The sequence below is a fragment of the Aethalodelphis obliquidens genome, unplaced genomic scaffold, assembly GCF_003676395.1.
Source record: "Aethalodelphis obliquidens isolate GAN/ISIS:26980383/991018 unplaced genomic scaffold, ASM367639v1 scaffold36, whole genome shotgun sequence".
Lineage (NCBI taxonomy): Eukaryota > Metazoa > Chordata > Mammalia > Artiodactyla > Delphinidae > Aethalodelphis > Aethalodelphis obliquidens.
In genome coordinates, this window is record NW_020837980.1 from 6197282 (window position 1) to 6220098 (window position 22817).

At 40.7% G+C, this 22817-nt stretch overlaps 1 protein-coding gene and 1 long non-coding RNA gene across 3 annotated transcripts in view; one reads left to right on the forward strand and one right to left on the reverse strand.

Moving 5' to 3' along the window:
* Window positions 1–1038: 1038 nt before the first annotated feature.
* Window positions 1039–3863, reverse strand: LOC113632342 (uncharacterized). Its single transcript, XR_003437768.1, has 2 exons — window positions 3635–3863; window positions 1039–1654 (listed from the first exon to the last, which is right to left on the reverse strand). It is a non-coding gene; the product is annotated as an uncharacterized LOC113632342 (long non-coding RNA).
* A 106-nt stretch (window positions 3864–3969) lies between these two features.
* Window positions 3970–22817, forward strand: part of TM7SF3 (transmembrane 7 superfamily member 3) — a 37487-nt gene continuing 18639 nt past the window's right edge. Inside the window, exons 1-6 of one of the 2 annotated variants that reach the window (XM_027129384.1) lie at window positions 3970–4217; window positions 13028–13150; window positions 13678–13832; window positions 17486–17636; window positions 20903–21023; window positions 21762–21933. In XM_027129384.1, the coding sequence (XP_026985185.1) occupies window positions 13135–13150; window positions 13678–13832; window positions 17486–17636; window positions 20903–21023; window positions 21762–21933 (615 nt within the window). In that variant the 5' untranslated portion in view covers window positions 3970–4217; window positions 13028–13134. The remainder of the gene's footprint in view (window positions 4218–13027; window positions 13151–13677; window positions 13833–17485; window positions 17637–20902; window positions 21024–21761; window positions 21934–22817) is intronic. The other variant, XM_027129383.1, reaches the window with a different exon arrangement.

Sequence of the window (22817 nt, forward strand, 5' to 3'; positions counted from 1 at the left end):
GTGGAGCACAGGCTCCGGACGCGCAGGCTCAGCGGCCATGGCTCAGGGGCCCAGCCGCTCCGCGGCATGTGGGATCTTCCCGGACCGGGGCACGAACCCGTGTCCCCTGCATCGGCAGGCGGACTCTCAACCACTGCGCCACCAGGGAAGAAGCCCCGACATTTTTTTCATATGCTTTTTAATTTGCTTTTCTTGAATCCCCTACTGGATTATATGGTTTTAAGAGGAGGAACTCAGTATTATGTATCTCTTACCTTTGAAACACAATTTTGGTATGTCCTTTTAAACTTTATATTATTAAAAGTTTCAAACATACACAAAAGTAGAGAGAATAGTATGGTGAACACTCATGTACCCACCACCCAGCTTTGATTTTTTTATCAACTCATAGCCAATCTTGTAGTAAGTACTTTGATTTTTTTAATCTGTAGTGACTCCCTATTTTTTCAGGAAAAAAAGTCTTTAACAGTCTTTAACTTGACATTCTAGACCCTTAAGTACCTTTATTACCTACTCAGTCACAATTTATTAAACATCTAAACTGTTCCAAGCACTGTGCTGAAATACTGTAAATAAGCATTTGTTACATTAGATTCTTTGCAATTCCCTACAGATGCTCTGCTGTTTCGTACTCCTATGCACATCATATAAGATGCATTAATTCTCTCTTCCTTGTATGAAAAGCCCACACTTCCATCCCTACCTCGATTTTGTTCCCCTGTTGATCATCCACTCAGCTTTAAACCTCAGTTTAAACATTTCTTTCTTGATAAAAACCTTTCCTGAAACCCTGGAGTAAGTTAGTTGCTCCCAATCTTCAGAATTGTTCCTTGTACTTGTTATTCCATTTAACACATTGAGGTTTAATTATCCATACATGACTCTAATTCACTCACCACCATGAGCTACTTGTGGGCAGGAAACGTATTTTAATTGTTTCCATATTTCCAATGCCTAGCACCTAGCATTTAGCCTGACACTTAGAAGACTCTGAATGCATATTTATGGACTAAATGAATAAATTTCCTAGCATAATGATTTCCATATGTTACTAAATAAACATTTATTGAATTTAATTTAATGAACACAGTCCAAAGAATGTAACCCACAGGAAGAACAAGTGTTAAAAAATACAGAGCAATAAAATGGATAACTAATAAGAACCTGCTGTATAAAAAAAATAAATAAAATTCTAAAATTCCAAAAAAAAAAATACAGAGCAAAGGTGAGGTTAGAATGAGATAGAATACATGGGCAAGCTTCACAGAGCACCTTTCCTGCCTTTCCCCTGGAGCTCTATTCCCATCTCCATCCACGGTGTCTTGGGCTTTGTCAAAAATCTAGGATAGGTTGCCTGCCTTCTTTTTCTAGACTTGAAGCAGTCCTTAAGGCTCTAGTTATCTATATCTTGGATTTGGGAATCTTGTCAGTTTTTGTGTTTCCTTTCAATTCTTAGGAATAAAAACTCATCTGCAAAGCTGCTGGGCCCATTTGCTTCACAGGTTGCCAGTGGAACTCTGACATGAGCAAGGAACCCCAGCCAATATTCTTCCCAAGCTGTTACAGTATTTTGAAGCCAAGGTAATGAGGCCCTCTGCTGCTTACTGACACATCTGTCATCAGCTGTCCACTGCAGGCACAGGGAACTGCAATGCTAAAGGTGGAAGAGAGGGAATGGGGTTAGTTCAGGGAAGTGAAATTAATTCAGCATGGCCAGCATAGAGGAGTTGAGTTGCAGCAAGAACCTGGAGAGCTGGACAGGCGCTACATCATGAAAAACATTATGTGTCATACTCAGGAAGATGGACTGTTATCCTGAATGCTTTTACCAGAAAACCTTTAGAAGTATATCTTTAAAATATTTTTATTTTCTTATTCAAAAGCCATACACATTCAATGTAGAAATTTTACAAAGAGCAGAAATGTGCAGAGAAAATCATTCTTAATCCAATCACCTGGAGATAAACTCTTTTAAACATTTTGATAATGTTCTTTCAACCTTTCTATGCATATAAACATGAATGCATATTAAAAAGAAAACAAAATAAAGCTTATACTATATACATACATATATATATATATATATTGCTTTTAACTTGCCTTTTCATAAACACTTCTGATCAATCGGTTGCCTTTTAAAAAATGATTTTTGAAGGGCTACAAGGTATTCTATTATATGGCTACGTTACAGCTTATTTAATTAACTTATTGTTGGGCATTTAGGTTGCTTTAGTTATTTTGCTATTGTAAATAACATCTTGAACAGTTTTGTGCACTAATATATATATATAATTTTTATACATATTTACATACTTAAATCCAAAAGTGCAATTATCACACCAAAGCTGAGTATTTTTAAGGTTTCTGATACAGCTCATGCCATAAAAAGTTGTATGAAATTACACTCTCACTAGTTAGATCTTAGAATGTCTTCTCAGCACTTTCATCCACACTCGAAGTTCTTGTTCTTTTAAAATATTTACAGCTTAGTTTCTTAATTTGATTTTATGTGTTACTAGTGAATTTGAACATTTTTTCATGAGTTTTCTTCTATTTTTTTGTTTTTTTAATTCCCTATTCATGTCGTTTGCTAACTTTTACTTTTGGTCATCAACTTTACTTTTCATATGGTTTATTGTTTATGGTGTTTATTGACTTTAATAAAATTAAAATTTTTAAGTAGCCAAATCTACCAATCTTTTCCTTTATGGTTTCCTCCTTTGCTTTTTTGCTTAGAAAGTTCCTCCACTGAATAATTCTGATCACTTCTGGTTTGGCACTGCCAGATTCCAATAGATTTTTGCTCAAATAAACTCTTAAAAGAAAAAAAAAAAAGACAGTTCCATCATTCTGCGATCAACTTTTTTTTTTTAAACGTGTATTTCTTCTAGCTCTTTTAAGATTTTAATTTTATTTATTACTTTGGGATTTCATTGTGACAATGTGAGATAGAGTTGTAATCCTCTCTCCCCAGTACAGTGCAGCTAATCAGTTATCAGACACAATTTACTGAATAATACATCCACGGGTCCAAATGCTACCCTTATAATCGCTGCTATCATCGTCCCGGGGTTTCATCTATTGAGAGTTACTGGAAAGAGGGTATGTAGGACAGTGAATAAACACCATAGGAATAAATAGTACTACCGCAGGTGTGAACATTTAGACCAGGCAGAGGAAGGACAGTAAAAGAGTTGTGCCTATTAATATTATGGTGATTGCTATAGGTTTTTAGTTTAGTAGTGGGTTAACCACATATGGAATTTTCAACATAGTTGCTTATTAAAATAGATAACTGAAAAAGTTAAAGAGCAGGAAAAATAAAGCAGGGCAATCTTCCCCAAATAAATTTGAGTCTATAAATCTAATTCCACAATCGTCTCACGAGCCATCTGTCACATGGACTACGGTCCTTTAAACAGCCCTCACGTATAAAATTTGAGAGAGGAAGTTCAGATGAAGGTCTTGAGTCTTCGAGGATAATTTCACTTAGAGAAAACGAAACATTTTTAATTGTGGCGCTCATCACCAGCGCAATAACCACCACAGAAACAGCACTGACCCCGTATTTTCATACCAACATATCCCTGAGGAGCTAAGGCAATTGCGACAGGGAGAAACGATCAACTCTTACCGTTTTGAGCACCAGATTCCTGTTTTTTTCCGTTTGCAAAGGAAACGCGGGAAACTGGAGCCTGGAGACGTTAGGCCGCAACAGAAAGGGTTATTTTTCACTCGAACGGTAGTTTTCGTAAGTGCGAAAGATACCAAAGTGAGAAGTACAGGTTACAACCCAGAACTTCCTGGGGGCGCCGGAGCCCCCGGCGCAAGGGTGCCCGCAGCGTCGCCGGCCGGGAGGAGGCGAGCGCCGCCCGGGCACGCCCCTCCGCTCCCGTCCCCGCCCTCGCCCCGGGGGGCGCCGTCGCCGTGACGTGAGGGGCTGGAGGAGGCGTGGGGCCGCGCAGCGGTGCTGATTGCCGGAACTGGAGCCCTCTGCCGGGGCGGGGGGCGCGCGGGCTCCGCGGGGCTGGCAGGTGTGCTGCGCGTGCACCTGGCGAGCGATGGCGCCGGACGCGGGCGCCCCGGGATAGCGCGGGCTAGGTGGCGGCGCCCGGCTGGGGCAGCAATGGAGCTCCTTCGGCTGCTGCTCCTGGCTGTGTTGGCGTCGGAACCGGCGGCGGCCGCCGGAGCCGAGACCGTCGGGAACTCCAGCGAGGGTAAGGTCGGGGGCGCCTGACTGCTGCAACCCAAACTTGGTCTTGCATTTCTTGCAAGGTCAGAGTCCACCCCGGGGTCTGTCCGCGCAGCGGGGGAGGCGGTGAGTTCAGAACCGGCAGGAATGGATCGAGGTCCTTTCCTGCAGAAGGCAAGTCCCATTGCTAAGGAGGCCTTACTGTCAACCTCCTAATTTAGGTTGGGGGAATGGGAAGAGATAGGAAACTCTCTTGTTCAGACACATTATTCTCTCCCTTAGGGTGCAGCCATGTTTGTAGGTTTTATTTAACACATTAAAACACCTCTTTGCTCCCAAGTGGCTGGTCTGAGCGTCTGGACTGCGAGGCTTGATGCAGCCAAGGTGCAGCGGGTTTTTGTACTCCAAAATCTAGGTGCTTTTCAAACTGGTTATGCTCTACGGAGTTTCAGAGGAAAAGTGAACCCAGAATGGGACTTTAGACCGTAGGTCATGTGCTTGGTGAATGGATTTTAGCAATAGTTGGTGGTTTGTTAATATAAACTGTAAAAAGCGTTAATTGTATGAAGCTGATAATCATGTGCTTTTCCACGGGGTCAAGAACATTCTTGGTTTTGTTTTGAGCTTAAGAGACTAGTTGTAGTTCTGAAACATAATATTTTCTGAATAATGTGATTCTGTTTCTGAATGCTTATCTTTGAAAAGCACTTGTGCAAACTGAATCCTAGAATTTTTGCCTAGAATTTAAGGCCAAAGCTGAAAAGGGCGGTTATAGTTTTGCAGAAAAAATAGCCTTATTTATAACAGGGCGCTAACATTCACTGCGTGCAGTACGTACCAGGTGCCTTTCATGGCAGTGTTATTTAATCCTTACAACCCTGTTAGATAATTATTGTCCTCACTGGTGGAGGATGACCCTGAGGCCCAAGACGATGCTCACTACACAAGCAAACAGCTAAGAGGGGCACAGACAGCAGATGAACCCGTGTGTCTTGCTGTCAATTTCATGGTCTTCCACCTCAAAGTAGAGTCTCTTCTCCCTCCCTCATATGGCTATTTCCATTCTTCCAAGGTGAAGAATCTGAGAGATTGAGTTTGCAGATGATCAGAGGAGAGAAGGAATTTGAGAAACTAATGTTTTTCAGACACTGTTTCTCACCTCTTTTCTGCGATTACAGCACTGTTATTTCCTCAACCACATTATTCTTCTGACCTTGCATCAGTATTGCTGTTGTGTGCAGGAGAGGGACAGCAGGTGGGAACTTGACTGCTGAGGGTTAATGAAAGCTGATATTCTCCACATCTGTCAGATAAAGATCAGAGTGGAAATTAAGGAAGACTTAGTTCCAGACTTGCATGATCCTCCTGGAAAATGTCTGGATTTCTATTTGAGGATTCTGATGAGTACACAAACTCGAAATTGAGTAGCTGCTGTAAGTTAGGAGGATTTACCCATCTTTAGCAGGAAGAGCTAAACACCTTGAGTAGTGGCTTAGAAGCTAAGTGAATCTTTGAAGGTGGCAGATCGAGTTCTAGAATGTCTGAGGATGGTGCTTTCTGTGACCAGCAGGAGATGAACCATACATCTAAACAGTTTTCCCTTCTCTTGGAGTCCCGGTTCCCTGCTACCCTGAACACCTTTCATTTTTGATTCAGGTTCATATCTGGTAACTCACAGGAACCTACCTAGTGATTGGAGTTGAGCAGAGTGCTATTTGAACCTTCTCCAGTTTGTGCTATCCATAATGCTTAAGGAAGGTAGCAGCCCACTTGTGTAGTTGGTTGCAGGTGTTCTCTTTCTCTCAAAAGTGTGTGCATTTTTGTGTTTCCTTTCACCTTTTAGCGCTAATGAAAATTCATAAGAAAGTATCAATGAGAAATTGGGAGGGGCAGTTGAATGCTGGCCAGCTCAAGTAGCTGAATGGTTTTTGTTTTTAATATTCCATCTGAAAGAATTATGAAGACTAAGCGTTGACAAATCTGTCCTAGAATTTTTCTGTTGAGTTAAAGCAGAAACAGTGGAGGTACATTTCAGTAAATAGTAAAAAGGAAGAGGTGGAAAATTTTAAGGTTGCAAGTTTAGGATCTGATTGAGAAAGAAAAGGAACATACTAGGATTGGGTAGCTCTTTTTAGAATGGAACTATTGGAAGGAAAGAGTGACTCTGGGTAGGAATGGAGGAGGAAGGGTATGAAAAATAGAAAAGGGTCCCCTGCTGTACGTTAGACGGCAAGAAACATTTTTGCCAGAAAAAGCAGAGCTACTGCTTTTTAGAGGAGAGCTACAGCTTAAGTGCTCAGTCTCGTGTTAGCCATTTGCCCTGTAATAGCCTTCTTTTTTTGTTGTTAAATTTATTTAGTTTTGGCTGCATTGGGTCTTCATTGCTGCACGCGGGCTTTCTCTAGTTGCCGTGAACGGGGGCTACTCTTCGTTGCGGTGCGTGGGCTTCTCATTGTGGTGTCTTCTCTTGTTGCGGAGCACGGACTATAGGTGTGCAGGCTTCAGTAGTTGTGGCACGTGGGCTCAGTAGTTGTGGCTCGCGGGCTCTAGAGCACGAGCTCAGTAGTTGTGGCACACGGGCTTACTTGCTCTGTGGCATGTGGGATCTTCCCGGACCAGGGCTCGAACCCGTGTCCCCTGCATTGGCAGGCGGATTCTTAACCACTGCGCCACCAGGGAAGCCCTGCCCTGTAATATCCTTGATGTGCTGTCATTCCTGTCCACTCCTCAAGTCATAAGATCTAATTATCCCTCAAAAAATGTTTCTGATGCATCCTTTTCCAGATGACTTAGAAGCGCAGTTAAGTTCCTGTTAACCTCTTCAGGATATATTTTTGTATTTGTGTCTTCCTTTGCCATGTCTGTTTTTATGAGTAGAAATGAAATGCAGTTTCTGCCAGGCTAGACTGTTAAAGTTGTCTTGACTTTCAGTATATTTCCTTGTCGCTCTGTGGAAGTCACTTTCTCAACTCGCTGTTCATGATGGATGTGCTGGGCGTTTTATATCTGTTAGACCTCTTCTTCCCACTAGTTTATTTGTAGGAGGACCATACTGACTGCCTGCATTTTTTTTTTTTTTTTTGATAAGGACATGAGCCTCTGAAACATTGGAAAGCTAATAGAAACTAATAATGATATTTTATTGTGTAGTATCTGACAGTTTACAAATTTTTTCCCATTTGATACTTACAGCAGCCACGTGATGTATGCAGCACAGTTAACTGCATTTTACCATGAGGGAACTGAGGCCCATAGGAAATAATTACTTGTCTGAGGTCACAAAATTCAACTATCATTTACCAAACATTTACTGTGTGCCAACCAGGTACCTGGCACTGTGTGAGGCTCCGGAACATCAAATATGACAGGGCCCTGCAAGTCAGGACTCAAACCATAACTGGTTTGTTTAATATACAGTATTCTATAAAAATTGTGAAATGGCTCTTGGATTGCCAGAGGATTTTCACACAAAAGTTAGATAAAGATAACTAAGAATAGGAAAAAATATAGCTTTCCTTCCCTAATTCATCAAACGTTGTGTTAGAAGTTCTCACGCCTGGCTGGACATTAGAATCACCTGGAGCCTTGAAAAAAAGGCATGTTGGTGAAGAGACAGCTAGAAATTGAAATAGAAAATAAAAAGTAAATTTATAATACCATCAAGAAATATTAAATATTTAGGGATAATTATAATGGGATATGTTACAATCTCTATAGAGAAGACTGTACAACATTCTTGAGATGAATTAAGAAAATAAATAAATAGAGGGATATCTCAAATTCGTAGATTAGAAAAATTCTGTGTTATAAAGATATCATTTTTCCCTAAATTAATACATTCAGTGCCATGTCAATCAAATCCCAGTAGGGTTTTTTTTGTGGAAATTGACAAGCTGCTTTCTAAAATTTATATGGAAATGAAAAAGGGCCAAAAATACTCAAGACAGTCTTGAAGAGGAAGTACAATTTGGGACAGAAATTAAGACAGTGTAATATTGGTGTTAGGATAGGCAAATAAACCAATGGTACACAGTTAAGAGTCCAGAAATAAACCCTCACACATGTCACTTGACTTATGTGAAAGGTGGAATTGCTGAGCAGTAGGGAAACTACTTTCAATAAAGGTTGCTATGCCAACAGGATATTCATATGGGAAAATGAACCTTGACCATCCCGCCTCACACCATACATAAAAATCAGTTTCATGTTGATTTTAGACTTGAATGTGAAAGGTAGAACAAAGTTCTAGAAGTTAACATGGGGAATGTATCTTCCTGATCTTGGAATATGTTGGCAAAGAATTCTTTAAAATCATAAAGGAAAAACTTGAGAAATTGGACTGCATTAAAATTAAAACTTCTGTTAATCTAAAGGTAACAGGAGTGAAAAGACAAGCTATAAGAGTGGGAGAAGATATTTGTAACACATATCTGACAGAATACTCGTATCAGTGATGACTAAAGAGTTCCTAAAATTCAATAAGGACAGATAATCCAGTTTTTAAAGGCAAAAGGCTTAACAGACCCTTTCACAAAGAGGATATTTAAATAACCAATAGGTAAAACAAAATGTTCTTACCAAGTGTTGGTGAGAGTATAGTGTAACTGGAATACTTCCTCACAAGCTGATAGAGGTCTAAGTTGGCAAAACCATGTTGGATAACTGTTCAGGAGTATCTACTAAAATTGAGCATAAGTATACCCTGTTACCTGATAATTCTACTCATAGGTTCTACCCAATAGAAATGTGTACATGTGCACCAAAAGACACATACAAAAAATTGTCTGAATGGAGTTATTTATAATTACTCCAAACTAGAAATAGTCCAAATGTTTGTTAACAGTAGCATAGATAAATAAATTGTGGTATATTTATTTCATGAAGCATACAACAATGAAAGTGAATGAATAGCAGTTACGATAGCAGCTGGGATGAATCTCACAAATAAAGTGTTGATTTTTAAAAAGCTAAACACAAAAGAATTCATGCTGTATGATTCCATTTAATTAAATCTCAAAGAAAAAAGCCCATCTGTGGAGTTAAAAGTTAGGATCATGGTTACCTCTGGGGAGGGGGGAAGAGGTAGTGATTGGAAGAGGCCACCAGGAGACCTCTAAGAGGTTAGAATGCTGTTTCTTGATCTGGCAGTGTAAACTTTGTGCACTTCTTTGTAGGCATTTTTTAAAAAATTTAATTAATTAATTTATTTAGGCTGCGACTGGTCTTAGTTGCAGCATGCAGGATTTTTTTTTTTTTTAATTGCGGCATGCAAACTTTTAGTTGCGGCATGCATGTGGGATCTAGTTCCCTGACCAGGGATAGAACCTGGGGGCCCCCTGCAGTAGGAGCACAGAGTCTTACCCACTGGACCACCAGGTAAGTCCCTGAATGTTATTTTAATGAATATTTGTTTTGTAATTGATACTTGAACCCTAACCCCAGGAATTTTGATTTAACTGGTTGGAGAGGGGCCCAGGCAACAATATCTTTTAAAAAGCACCTTCAGATAATTGTAACGTACAACCAAGGTGGATGACCACTGTATTAGAATTCCTTTCTAAGAAGGACACCTCATGAGCACCACAGAAAATATGAAAAATAGGAAATGTGTAAAGAAAAGAAAACATTATTTAAAATACACCCCATAGGTACCTGTTTTTAATAGCCCTACTTACTTTGTCAAGTGACCAGTTTTTTTTAAAATAATGTATACAGTGTCTTTCCCCTTTGTTGTCTGGCTTTTTTCTGGTTCTTGTCACAGGCATTTGACTGGGGAAAGAGGGTTAGTAGGCATCACCTTCCTTTCGGAAGCTTTCGGAAATCTGTTTCTGAAATGGCAGGTGTTCTTCTCGAAGAAGTCGGAAGCAGAGACTGTCACTTACTGTTTTGGTCCTGATCATTTTATATTCTCACAGAAGCTGTTTGTTTTCATTTCTGATTTTCTTAATGAGAACAAGACTTCTTAGTTATTTTAATTATTTAAAATCAAAGGTGATCTGCTACACCGTCACAGCAAAAACCTTCTCAAATAGGTTTATTGCTTGGCATATATATGTACACACACACACATATGTATATGTTTTTTCTAGAGTATTCTTTCACAAAATAGAACTATTTTATTTCTTATTTCTTATTCATGCTGGGATGGTAACAGCCTATATGTTCATTAGTAAGGGATTGGTTGAATAATCATGTTTACCTAGAATGGAATATTTTATAGCTTTTAAAATGATAAGGCTAGAATTATCTGTTGATGTGGAAAGATATCTAAGATCTATGAAATGGCTATACCAAAAATATTTGTGTCTTTCTTTTTCCACCTACATAGAGATACTCATGCTGATATCTGCCTAAATCCTGAAAGATGTATACCAAACTGTTAACAGTGATTATTTCTGTACAGTGTACTTGCTGGAGGAATTAACTTTCTCTACAGTTCTTGCCTTTTAAAATATGGCTTATGTATGATCTGGAACAATATTACCATTTTAAGGGAAAAACAAAACAGGTGACACCTGTTGAGTGTTGACAGTGTCACCATTTTGTCTAGATTGTGTCCCTGTTTTATAAATTTCACATGAAGAGTTGAGGTGGAACCTGTGTTTTGAGTGCCATCAGGAAGGAGGTTTTTTCCAAATTGTGCATTTCCTTTCTGGTAAGAAAGCCTCATTATCGCTATAGAAATCTGATAAACAATGAAATGTGTAAAGAAAAGGCACTTAGGGCTTCCCTGGTGGCGCAGTGGTTAAGAATCCGCCTGCCAATGCAGGGGACACGGGTTTGAGCCCTGGTCCGGGAAGATCCCACATGCCGTGGAGCAACTAAGCCCGTGAGCCACAACTACTGAGCCCGCGTGCCACAGCTACTGAAGCCCACGCGCCTAGAACCCGTGCTCTGCAGCAAGAGAAGCCACTGCAATGAGAAGCCCGTGCACCATAACGAAGAGTAACCCTCACTCTCCGCAACAAGAGAGAAACCAGCGCACAGCAACGAAGACCCAATGCAGCGAACAATAAATAAAATAAAAATAAATTTTTAAAAAAAGAAAGAAAAGGCACTTAACATACATTCCCAGGAATACCAACTTTTATTACCCCTACTTATTTTGTTAAGTTACCAGTTGTTTAGTAGTATATTTTAATTTCTGTGGTCCTGTCTTTCCTTACTGTCTTTTAAATCACTGAAAGTTTTGGTTCTCCAAGTATTTCTGATTTGTGATTTATCTTCACCCTTATGTGATAGATTAAGGAAACGTTAAGAAAACCAACACTTCACTAACTGATAGCTTCAGTCTCTTCCAGGGCTTATAAATGTTCTGGGTAGTATTTTGATTCAAGGCCCATGTAATGAGAGACAGATATAAAGATCATCAAAAATTTCTAAGATAGGCTTAAGGGCAAATTTAAGAGTTAAGTGATTATAACCTTTATGAATTTACTTATGTCATTTCTGGTCACAGTATTCAATAGGCAGAGCGACTAGTCCATAAGTACTAAAATAAGTATTTGTCAAATAGAGAAAATGGGATGGGGAGGGACTGAAAAAAACAGAAAAACTGAAAATGTAACTCGAAAAGGCAGGCCGGTAAGTGAGCTGAGTGCTTTGGACAGTTAAAGGATGGAAATCCAATTAATTCCTAGGAAAACAAACTGAGACTGCTCTTAGACTGGAATTTGTGGATAGTTTTAAGAGTTGGAAGGTGGAGAATGGATGGGACCAAAGTTAAAGTGCAATACATGAAAAGTTTTTAGGGCCATTTACCGAGGTCCACTTAATTTTATGTATAATTTGGTTTCCTAATAAAGTAATCCTGATGCTGGGAAAACCTGGAATATTAAAATGTTCCTTGTTCCCCTTTAAAAACAAAAAGAAACCCAGAAAGCTCCCCACGTTTTCCAGACTTCCGTAGATTCTGTTAGCCACTTCCTAATATTTTTACCACTATTCAGGCTGGAGTTTTGTTCCACATACAAGGTGAAATGTCTTTCCAGTTACATAAATAGAAAATACACCACCTTCATTTGTCATTGTTACAACTATTAAAATTTTCTCAGGATTTTTAGAAATTAAATTAGAACCACAAATAACCTTTTTTTCTATAATCAATTAAAAAGTTATGAAGATAATATAATAACATCATGGAGTTTGGGGAAATTTTATAGAGAGTAACCTTTATTCTAGTTCTAGCAATGTTTGTATGTTCTGTTTGGCTTTCTTGGTTAGCCTTTCTTGATAGTCTTTTTTTTAATCATCCAAACGGAGTACTTGTGTTAACTATAAGAACAACAAAAAGTGCTGAAAAAATTAGCCTTCTTAGGAAACGGTACATAAGAATGAGTAAGTGTCTGGGGTGTTTTCTTTTAGCTCCCACTGACTCAAATTTCCTTCTAAAATAAAACATGATCCTTCCACTGTGGGACTCTGGTGAATATAATCTTTACCTCATCACCTACTTTTCATCTCTATTAAATTGAAATCTTTTTTTCTATTTTGAGGTTCCAGCCCCCAAGACTGCTTATGTAATGCTTGCAGGCTCCTCTGCTGTTTATGCAAAGACATACTGACTCTAGGGCAGGGGGTGAGATGGGAACCCAGAACCACACAGAAGTCAAAGCAGCCTATTTAGTGGATCCCTTGAGAATTAGGTTGGAAAAGGAAAGAACTGGTGAGCAGCTGGGAGATAAGATACAGTGAGTGAGTGAAACACAAGCAGACAGTGGAGGCAAGTGGACAAATGGGAAAGCCTAGGTGAGGTGTTGGAGAACTTGTTAGAGCCTATCTTTTATGTGGACTCTGAACTTGATCCTTAAACAAACGAAAAGCTCCTTCTTCCAGAAGCCCTATGATTCATGAAGTTCCTGGTGTGGACACTCAATAGACATTTTTGCCTGTGATGATGACACCTTCCTTTGCAAGCTGAGTACTTCAGTCCCATTTGACAGATGAAGAAATTGAGGTGTAAGGGAATTAAGTAACTTGCCTGAGATCACACAGCTAGTAAATGGTGGGGTAAAATTGAAGCCAGATGTGTCTCTCTAGCTGGGCTGACTTCAGAATTCACTGGGTTGTAATAATCTTTAGTACCAGTGCATTTACGATTGTTAGTAACTCATCAGGGTGGTTAATCCTTAAATTCAGGGACTCTGTTCTGAATAGAGTTGTTATTGCTACTACCAGAAGGGGGATTTTCCTGGGCTCTGGGAGCCAGGCGCTTTGAACGGCCTATTTTTCACATCTTTTGAAATACCTTTCTTCCCCTTAGGTTCTCAGTTCCACCCTTTGTAGCTGAGGCACTCTGGGCGGGCAGCTTCCCCCCTTTGAGCTTCATTGTTCTCATCAGTGAAATAGGAGCAGTAATAATAATATTTATCTCAACGGGTTTTTCTGAGGATTAAATTAGCCATGCATTTGTGTTTAAGTATGCAGTTTGTACAAATCGCTGTTAGAGATGTAAGTGTTACAATGAAATGTTTCTCTCCTTGTAGGTCTTCTTGAATTTTCTGTGGGGAGATTTAGATACTTGGAGCTCAAGAAGCCCTCTCCAGAGGAAGCTATTTTGCGTCATATTTCCAGCAATGTCACTTTTCTTATTTTCCAAATACATTCACAGCATCAGAATACAACAGTTTCTTTTTCTGAGGTAAGTACAAAGAGTTACTTCCATAAAAGTCATTTCCACATTTTGGGGTCTTGTATTTAGCATGAGCGGTAGAGTTTTTTTTTTTTTTTAAAGACACATTGTTGGGTTTCTTTTTGGCTGCATTGGGTCTTCGTTGCTGCGCGTCGGCTTCTCATTGCAGTGGCTTCTCTTATTGTGGAGCACGGGCTCTAGGCGCACGGGCTTCAGTAGCTGCGGCGTGTGGGTCAGTAATTGTGGCTCACAGGCTCTAGAGCACAGGCTCAATAGTTGTGGTGCACGGGCTTAGTTGCTCCGTGGCATGTGGGATCTTCCTGGACCAGGGATCGAACCCATGTTCCCTGCATTGGCAGGCGGATTCTTAACCACTGAGCTACCAGGGAAGTCCCGAGCATTAGAATTTGATGCCACTTTATGTCTTAAATTTTTTTCTTTTTTTAACAGGAGGGGAAAAAAAAGTTTATTTACACGTACAATGTGCGTATACGTGGGAGAACGCAGTAATGAGTAATTCAAAGAGGTGGTTAGAATTTGGGGGCCCTATACCATCTTAACAAAGGGTGATAAATTTGTGGAGACGTGTATGTCTTAAATTTTTTAGAAAAATAATCAAGATTGGGTCCTGTCAAGTTAGTGGTTTAGACTGGCTAAGAGGTGAGTATCACAGGCCTTTCTTGAGTGGTGACCTCTGACCTAAAGAGGGGTGATGCTCCTGAGTTTGGGGGAGGGTGGCTTGTACCAAGTGTCTCCTGTCTACAGTTAAGCTTTCCTCATGCTTCCCACCTTTTCTTTTTCTTACCCTAGTGTGTCCTCAGTGATTTTTACCTGAGAGTACATTTTAATGGGTTTGCTTTGTGAGTCAGCCATTTAGTGTTGAGTTTATTAAGACTCCTGTAGGATCAGCGTTATTCTTTGGAGTCTCATGGAAACAAAAGAATCCTAACACTCAGTTTTAACCAGTGCAGTGCTTTGCTTCCAGCAGCGTTTAGGACCCTGTTACAGAGATCATCACTACACCCCTGAACCTCAACCTCAGCTCTGGGAAGTTTTTCAAATGTCCTGGGTCAGCTTAAGCTATTCAGGCTCTGCCATTTATGTTAACCTTTTACAAATCTATTTATATTTAGTCTATATGACCCCCTAGACAAATAAATGAATTTCACTCTGTATAAAGTTGTGCTGCGTTTTTATGTGTCCTAAGCCTACCTTCTAATATTGTGGTATTTGCTAAACAGAGCTGTCTTAGTCCAATTCCTATATATCTTATGGGCATTGGTCACAGTATCTTTCAAACTAAGTATTTGGTATTTTTTGTTCCTGCTTTCCTGTCTCTGCCACGAAGGTTTTGAAGTTGTGTGTGGTGATCTAATAGACTAGAAATGGAAGGGTTTGATCAAGGAAAAGAGGAAGGAGTAAGTTATGTTAATTGAAGAGATAACAGTGTCTATGACCCATATATATATATATATATATATATATATATATATGTTTTGTTTTGTTTTTATGACCCATATATTGATTTTGCCTGAGTTCTTTGCAGCCAGAGCAGAGATCAAAGCATGTTAAATTTCATAACTTTCTTAGAAGGAAGAAACATGCCAGTTCTTGAGGGGAAGTGAAGTTTTTTTCTGGCACTAAATTCAAATGGAAACTTTCTATTCAGGCCCTTACATAGGATACATAGTAAAATGGCACAGAGATAATTTCCTTCTTAATAATATCATAGCAAAGACAACATTTGAGGGAAGAGAAAGGATGGAGAAAAAAGGCATTTATATTTATTGCGTGCCCACTGTGTGCTAGGCCAGTGATCCTTAAGCTCCTGGGGCCATAGACTTGGAATTTGCTGAAATCTCAGGACTCTCTACCTGGCAAAATGTATGACTACATCTGTATAATTTCATGGGGACCTCTGGAAACTCACTGGGCCTCTGGGGCTCCTAGTTAGGAACCCTTGCATTTGGTTTTTCACGTAGTTAATTTAATTCTCGTAACAGTTCAACCAAGTAGTTCTAATGCCTATTTTTACATTTGAGGAAACTGAGGTTAGATAAAGGGAGGCCAGCATTACTAACGTGACAAAAATGGCCTGGATGAACAGCATCTTGGGCCTCGGTTTTCATGCAGAAAGGATCTTAGTTATCCTTAATTATAATCGTGTTCCTTTCTTGGACTGCCTTTAGTTCTCACTGTATTTATGCTGCTGAGAAGATGATAACCAGAACTGCACATAGCTCTAGAAGTGAGTCTGTGAAGAGAACTTTCTGTTGTAACTTCCTGATGAAGTGTGGCACTTTGGAGTTTCTGGGTCATCTTGGCAGTTAGTTTTGTTTTTTTTTTTTTTTGCGGTACGCGGGCCTCTCACTGTCGTGGCCTCTCCTGTTGCAGAGCACAGGCTCCGGACGTGCAGGCTCAGCGGCCATGGCTCACGGGCCCAGCCGCTCCGCAGCATGTGGGATCCTCCCGGACCGGGACACGAACCCGTGTCCCCTGCATCGGCAGGCGGACTCTCAACCACTGCACCACCAGGGAAGCCCAGCAGTTAGTTCTTTGAAACTGCTGACCCTGTAGTTCCTCACTTAGTATTTGGGTCATTCTCTTTTACGCTTGTCAAATTGAAACCCATCTGGCACTTTTTTCTTTCTATTTCCTTAGCTTTAAGAAAACACTCTGAATCTACTACCTCTTAACTTAGTACTTTGTTATTCAAAAAGCTTTCGCAGCAGATGGGGGCAGGGGATGGGAGAGTGGCTGGGGTGTGAGGAAGGGTTAGAACACAGCACAAAGAAGGTGATCTGTGTGTTCACTGTCTTGGTTGTGGTGATGGTGTCAAAGGTGCCTACATTTACCAAAACCTACCGTTAGTATACTTTATGTGTAATTTATAATATGTTAATTACAACTCAGTTTTTTAAAAAAGCTTTCCAAGAACTGAACTCTTTGGGGGCAGAGCTTATATTTTTGCCTTGGTAGTGGTCAAGTTAATTTGTATATCGGGACCACAAATGGAGACTGCCCCAATGGCTTGGTCTATGTCACAAATCTAAACCTAAGTCAGCCTGCACTTACAGGGAACCCCTGTCAAGGAAACCTAACTTACACTGACCACAGTCTTCCAGCTCAGCTTAGCCTAGAAAACAGGACCCTCTCGACTTTTATGGAAATCCTGACCTAGCCAAGCATGCCCTTCTAATGCTCTAAAAAACTAGTTCATGCCCCACATCCCTTGGGAACAGGACTCCACAGCTAGTAAGGCACTGTCCTCCCCGAATCCATGGGTTGTCCTCCCTTGAATAAAGGACATCAGACTCATTACTAAATTGTTTTAGTTTTGTCATTCACACAGTAGTCCTTAACCCAGTGGTCTTAGTACTTGACATAGTAGATCCTAACTGAGAGGATTGAAAAGCTTGGGGATTTTTCTGTGTATCTGCTATTCCTGATCAAAGACGTATATTTTAAAGAGTTCCTTCACGTGTGTGTGGTCACGTGCACATAGAGGTGAAAAGAATTCTTTAATCATCTAAGGAAGATCTGTGTTTATTCCTTTTTGATTTGATAAGCTTTGGGGTAGGGCATGCACACTAGATCCACTCCAAAATGTAAGCACTCTGCTCGACTCCCGATTCACGATGACTCTTCTTTCCTTATTGCAGACTCTCCTTCCCAATGCCTCGGGAACAGGCACTGACAAAGGACTGGTTTTCATTCTTAGACCAGAGCAGAGTATATGCACTTGGCACTTGGAGACTTCAGACCCTGAGCCTGTCCAAAATGTGGCCATTCCACTCTCCTACTCGGAAAGCGGTAACCTTTCTATTGTCGACTCCCCGTTACTCTCCAGAATGCGGGACTTGTGTGTGAAAATTTAGGGAAAACTATAATCCTATTAAAAGTGTTTATTATAAGTACAATACCTTGAGTCAGAAAGGTATTAACAGCAGGGGAGTCAGAGAATTAGCATGATGACTGAAAGCCCAGGTGGGGAATAGGAGAACACATTTATTCATTTGGAAAACATTTAAGGAGCCCTTGGAGAAGCTGTAACAGAAAGACAAGGCATGGTCCTTCACACATTAGTTGGTTATCGGAGACCGAGGAAGACGTGGAAGAAGAATGGGGTGTTTGGAGGATGGTGAACAGTGGGTGTGGCTGGAGCCAGGGTGTGAAGGGCCTGGTGTACAATGTGAGGTTTGCCCTCTATGCTGAGGAACATAGTGAGTTTTTTTTGGTTTTTTTTTTTTGCGGTAGGCGGGCCTCTCACTGTTGTTGTGGCCTCTCCTGTCGCGGAGCACAGGCTCCGGACGCGCAGGCCATGGCTCACGGGCCCAGCCGCTCCGCGGCATGTGGAATCTTCCCGGACCGGGGCACGAACCCGTGTCCCCTGCATCGGCAGGCAGACTCTCAACCACTGTGCCACCAGGGAAGCCCCATAGCGAGTTTTTAAGCAGAGGAATGATCTGATGCATTTCATCTCTTAGAAAGTTAACTCTAGAAGCAGTGTGAGGAGTGGGTTGGAGAGGGCATAGCAGAGTCAAGACAGCACAGCTTTCAGGACTCATAGTGAGAAACGAAGATGCGAACAAAGGCCCCTAGAGGGGGCTGGAGAGGAGGAGCTGGGTTGAGATATTCAGAAGGTAGAATTGACAAGACACAACGACCAGTGGTTATGGATTGTAAAAGTGGGGAGCATGGGCTTCCCATTTGGGCAGCTGGAAGGTGGTGATGCAAAATAGGCATGGAGATAGGATTTTTGTGGTGCTGGATGTTTCAGGGGGTTGGGATGAGGTAGATGGTGACTTCAGTTTGGGACACATTGAATCTGAGACCCTTATAGGACATCTGGATGGAAATGTATAGTAGGCAGTTTAAAATAAGGGCCTGGAGTGGAGGTGTGAGGTTAGATATCCAACTCAATAGTTGTTAGTAAAAGCCATGGAAGTGAGTGAGATTGTCCAGGCATGAACTTAGAGATTTAGGGGGGAAAAATAATAGCAGATAACTTCCTAGTGCCTCCCACGTGCCAGACTGTTTCTGGGGGATGCTAACTGCTGAAGAATAATTGTAAGACTAAGGAGTAGACAGGAAGGAAAGAGGAGAGCCTGGACATCCTGCGTTAAGTAAGGAGTGGTAAATAGTACTTTGCAGAGAGATCAAGAGAGTGACTGAAAGTGTCCATATGATAGCACAACCCAGAGTCAGTGGTGGCCTTTAATGAGAGTCATTTTAGTGGCACAATGAGGGTGAAAACTAGATTATAGTGATTGAGGAGTGAAGGTGAGGTGAGGAAATTTACGTTCTTTTAAAGTTTGGTAGTAAAGGGAAGGAGAGGTTGCAATAACTAGAAAAGGAGGTAGAAGCCAAAAAGTGATTGGAGTTGAAGAAAGACAGTGTTATGTAGCAAAAGGGTAATTACCTGATTGAAAAATGATAGATTTCAAGCTTCCCTCAGGGTCAGTGCACAAGAAAATGTATGAACAGTGGAGTGTCAGTTACAATGCACATGCTTTTCTCAGGTGTGGTAAATATTTGTAAATGCAGGGAAAGGAGAGTGTGAAAGAAGGGCATAGAATTCTGAGAAAGATTCCACAGAATATTGAAACAGTGCACACTGGGTGTCTCCATTCCAAATCTGCAGAGTTCCAGCAGTTTATGGAAACTAAGAACCAGCTCTGGGAATGATTGAATGAGTGTATGAAGTTGAGATCTTAAAAACCTTTAAATTGGTTTACCTTGTTCTTAGCTTCTCCACTTGAGTCTGCTGTATACAGTTCTTTGCATGGAATTGAACTGTCAAGTGACTTCTTTAAGTGTTGTCTTGCTTAAAGATTATGAATAGGATTTCTAATAAGAAAAGAAGAGCTGTTTTAACCACATTATTATTATTATTTTTTTTTTGCGGTACGTGGGCCTCTCACTGTTGTGGCCTCTCCCGTTGCGGAGCACAGGCTCCGGACGCACAGGCTCAGTGGCCATGGCTCACGGGCCCAGCCGCTCCACGGCATGTGGGATCCTCCCGGACCGGGGCACGAACCTGCGTCCCCTGCATCGGCAGGCAGACTCTCAACCACTGTGCCACCAGGGAAGCCCTTAACCACATTATTAATGTAACTTAAATACCCCAAATTTATTTTCTGTTTAATTATACATATGCTATTCTAATATGTGGTCTTGGGGTTCTTGAGATTTTTAAATTTTTACTCTTTTATATATACACAAAGACTTCCAGCAATGAGGATGACACCATCTTCCTCCCTGTTGAAAGAGTCATGTGAAAAGTGGACACCCTTCTTCTGTATATACTAAAATCTAATAAAAACTTCTCTATGTAGGAAAGGCACACATTCAACATTTGGCATACAATTTCAAGGTGTTCATGGAGCCCCTGAAACCCACTCTTGGACGCCAGCTTAAGAATCTTTGCCACTTCTGAACTTTTTAACTCTAGTGCAGAGGTTGGCAAACTCCAGAGTGCAAGACAAATCCAGCTCGTTGCCTGTTTTGTACATAAAGTCTTATTAGAACATAGCCCAGGGACTTCCCTGGTGGTCCAGTGGTTAAGACTCTGTGCTCCCAATGCAGGGGGCCCAGGTTCTATCCCTGGTCAGGGAACTAGATCCTGCACGCTGCAACTAATATACCGTGTGCTGCAACTAAGACCTGGCACAGCCAAATAAATAAATAAATATTTTAAAAAAAGAAAGAAAAGCAACTAAAAATCCTATACTTAAAAAAAAAAACAAAAGAACACAGCCCATTCGCTTCCGTATCATCTATGGCTGCTTTCCTGCCACAAGAGCAGGGTTGAGTAGTTGCCACAGAGACCATCGAGTCTGAAAAGCCTCTAAAATATTTACTATCTGACCCTTTACAGAAAAGGTCTTCTAATCCCTGTTCCACAGCCCGTAACCTCAGTTAACTTTACCCTTCGTCCATGAGGTAGTACAAAACCAGAAGCTGTCTATTTAACTTCTATATTGGGAGTTCTTATAAGGGGTGGGGTTCTGTTTTTCCGAGTGTGGTTTGAATATATAAGAATTCTATGTTAAGTAACTTCCTTGTTTTCCATCCAGATCCTATCCCTGGTGGTTGTAATTTGGAGTTTGATTTAGATATCGATTCCAACATTTACCTGGAGTATAATTTCTTTGAAACAACTATCAAATTTGCTCCAGCAAACCTAGGTCATGCGAGGTATGTCTGTCTCCCGACTCCTAAAACTCCTTTTAGGACGTGCATTGCTCGCTGTTGCGTAGATTGAGTAAATTCTCTCAAAATCCATAGTTTCTCTTTAGCAAAATTGAATTGCTTAATTTTTTTTTTGGAATGGAAGTAATTTAAGCTTTGTTACTAATACTCGAGCTGTCATTTACAGTTAATGTTGTTTCCCTTCATTCTTAGGAAGGGCCAGATGTTGAGCCTTTATTATGAGCTTAGAAGTACATCTTAGTTTTTGTAAAGAGTTTTAAATATAGAAAACATTCTGGAGGCATGAAACACTCATATTTTTTGTAAGCATTTTATTATTTTAATTAACATTCTGCCCTAGTTTCTACTTTAATAGTAATGATAGCTAACGTTTGAAATGCTCCCTGTGTATCATCCATGGTGCTGCTAAGTGCTGTGTGTTGTCATTTAATCCTAATTTTATGAAGAAGGAGCTGCTGTTCTTATTTTACAGAAAGGCCCCCTAAGGGTTGTTGAGATTAAGTGACTTGCCCACATACACACAGCCAACAAGTAGCAAAGCGGGCAGTTGACTCAACCTGACTGATACATCTGGTTATGTAACCATACATACTGCCTCTCCTTTCGTGGTGGTGCCAAACTTGGAATCATTGCAGAAGTTTGAAGTTCCAGCTTTTGATTCTTTTTTATAGATGAGACTTGCAGCACAAGAGACTGATGTTCAGTTTTGTTGGTTGACTTTAGAGGCGTAGATGCTCCGCCGTGTGACGTCAAGACGGGCCAGGACTCCAGGTGGAGGTTACAGTATGACGTCTATCAGTATTTTTTGCCGGAGAACGACCTCACTGAAGAGGCATTGCTAAGGCACCTGCAGAGGATGGCCGAGGTGCCTCAGGTGCAGGCCAATGCTCTCAAGGTAAATCTGACTCTCATAATTTGTGTGGCCAGACTGTGATGCCTTTGTAAGAGTTGAGAAGGGGAGAAGCTACCAGGAGCTTTTTTTTTTTTCTTTTAAACTGTTTTCTTGGTTTTTCTGGGATTCTCACTTTTTCTCTTTTATTTCATTATCACCTTGGGAGTCATTGCTAGTGATATCCCTAAGTAACGTTGGCTTTTGAGGAGATGCATGTAAATTTTGTTATATTTTAGTTGCAGCCACATCTATGACTGGTAATCTTGAGCTATGGGGAAGTGGGTGGTAATTTTCTATGTACTCCCGTAACTATTAGATTAAAAAAATTTGGCAAGTCTAAAGGTTATAGTATTTTGAGAAAAAATAACGTGAAACTGTTTAAGGAGATATACGTTACCTTTAATATTTAAACCCAAATGCAAAGTTTCTAACTTGCAGCAAAAGTTTTCTTCGAGCTTTTGAAACCCCTGAAAACTCTTGTGACTCCAAGGGTGGGGACAGGCCAGCAGCCTTGGCATCATCTGGGAGTTTGTTAGAGTTGCAGACTCTTAGGCTCCACCCCAGAGCTATGGAATCAGCATCTGTCTTTATGATCCCCAGGTGATGCCTATGCAAATTAAAATTTGAGACTCATGCTCTAGATCATTTTTGTGGAGGGCAGGATTTTATCTTTATGTCTTAAAGGGTGCCTGATATCGGTCTAATAAACAAGGTCATCTGTCAGTCTAGTGGTTGGTGGGTAAAGTTTTTCTAGACTGCTAAGATCTTCCTAGAAGGTTGTAGATTACCAGATTACATAGAAAGAAGCGATTGAAACTGGGTGTCTGTGATTAACCTAGGCACTGAGCCTGTTGCAGAGTAAGATCTGATTTTGTTGCTGTGTCACC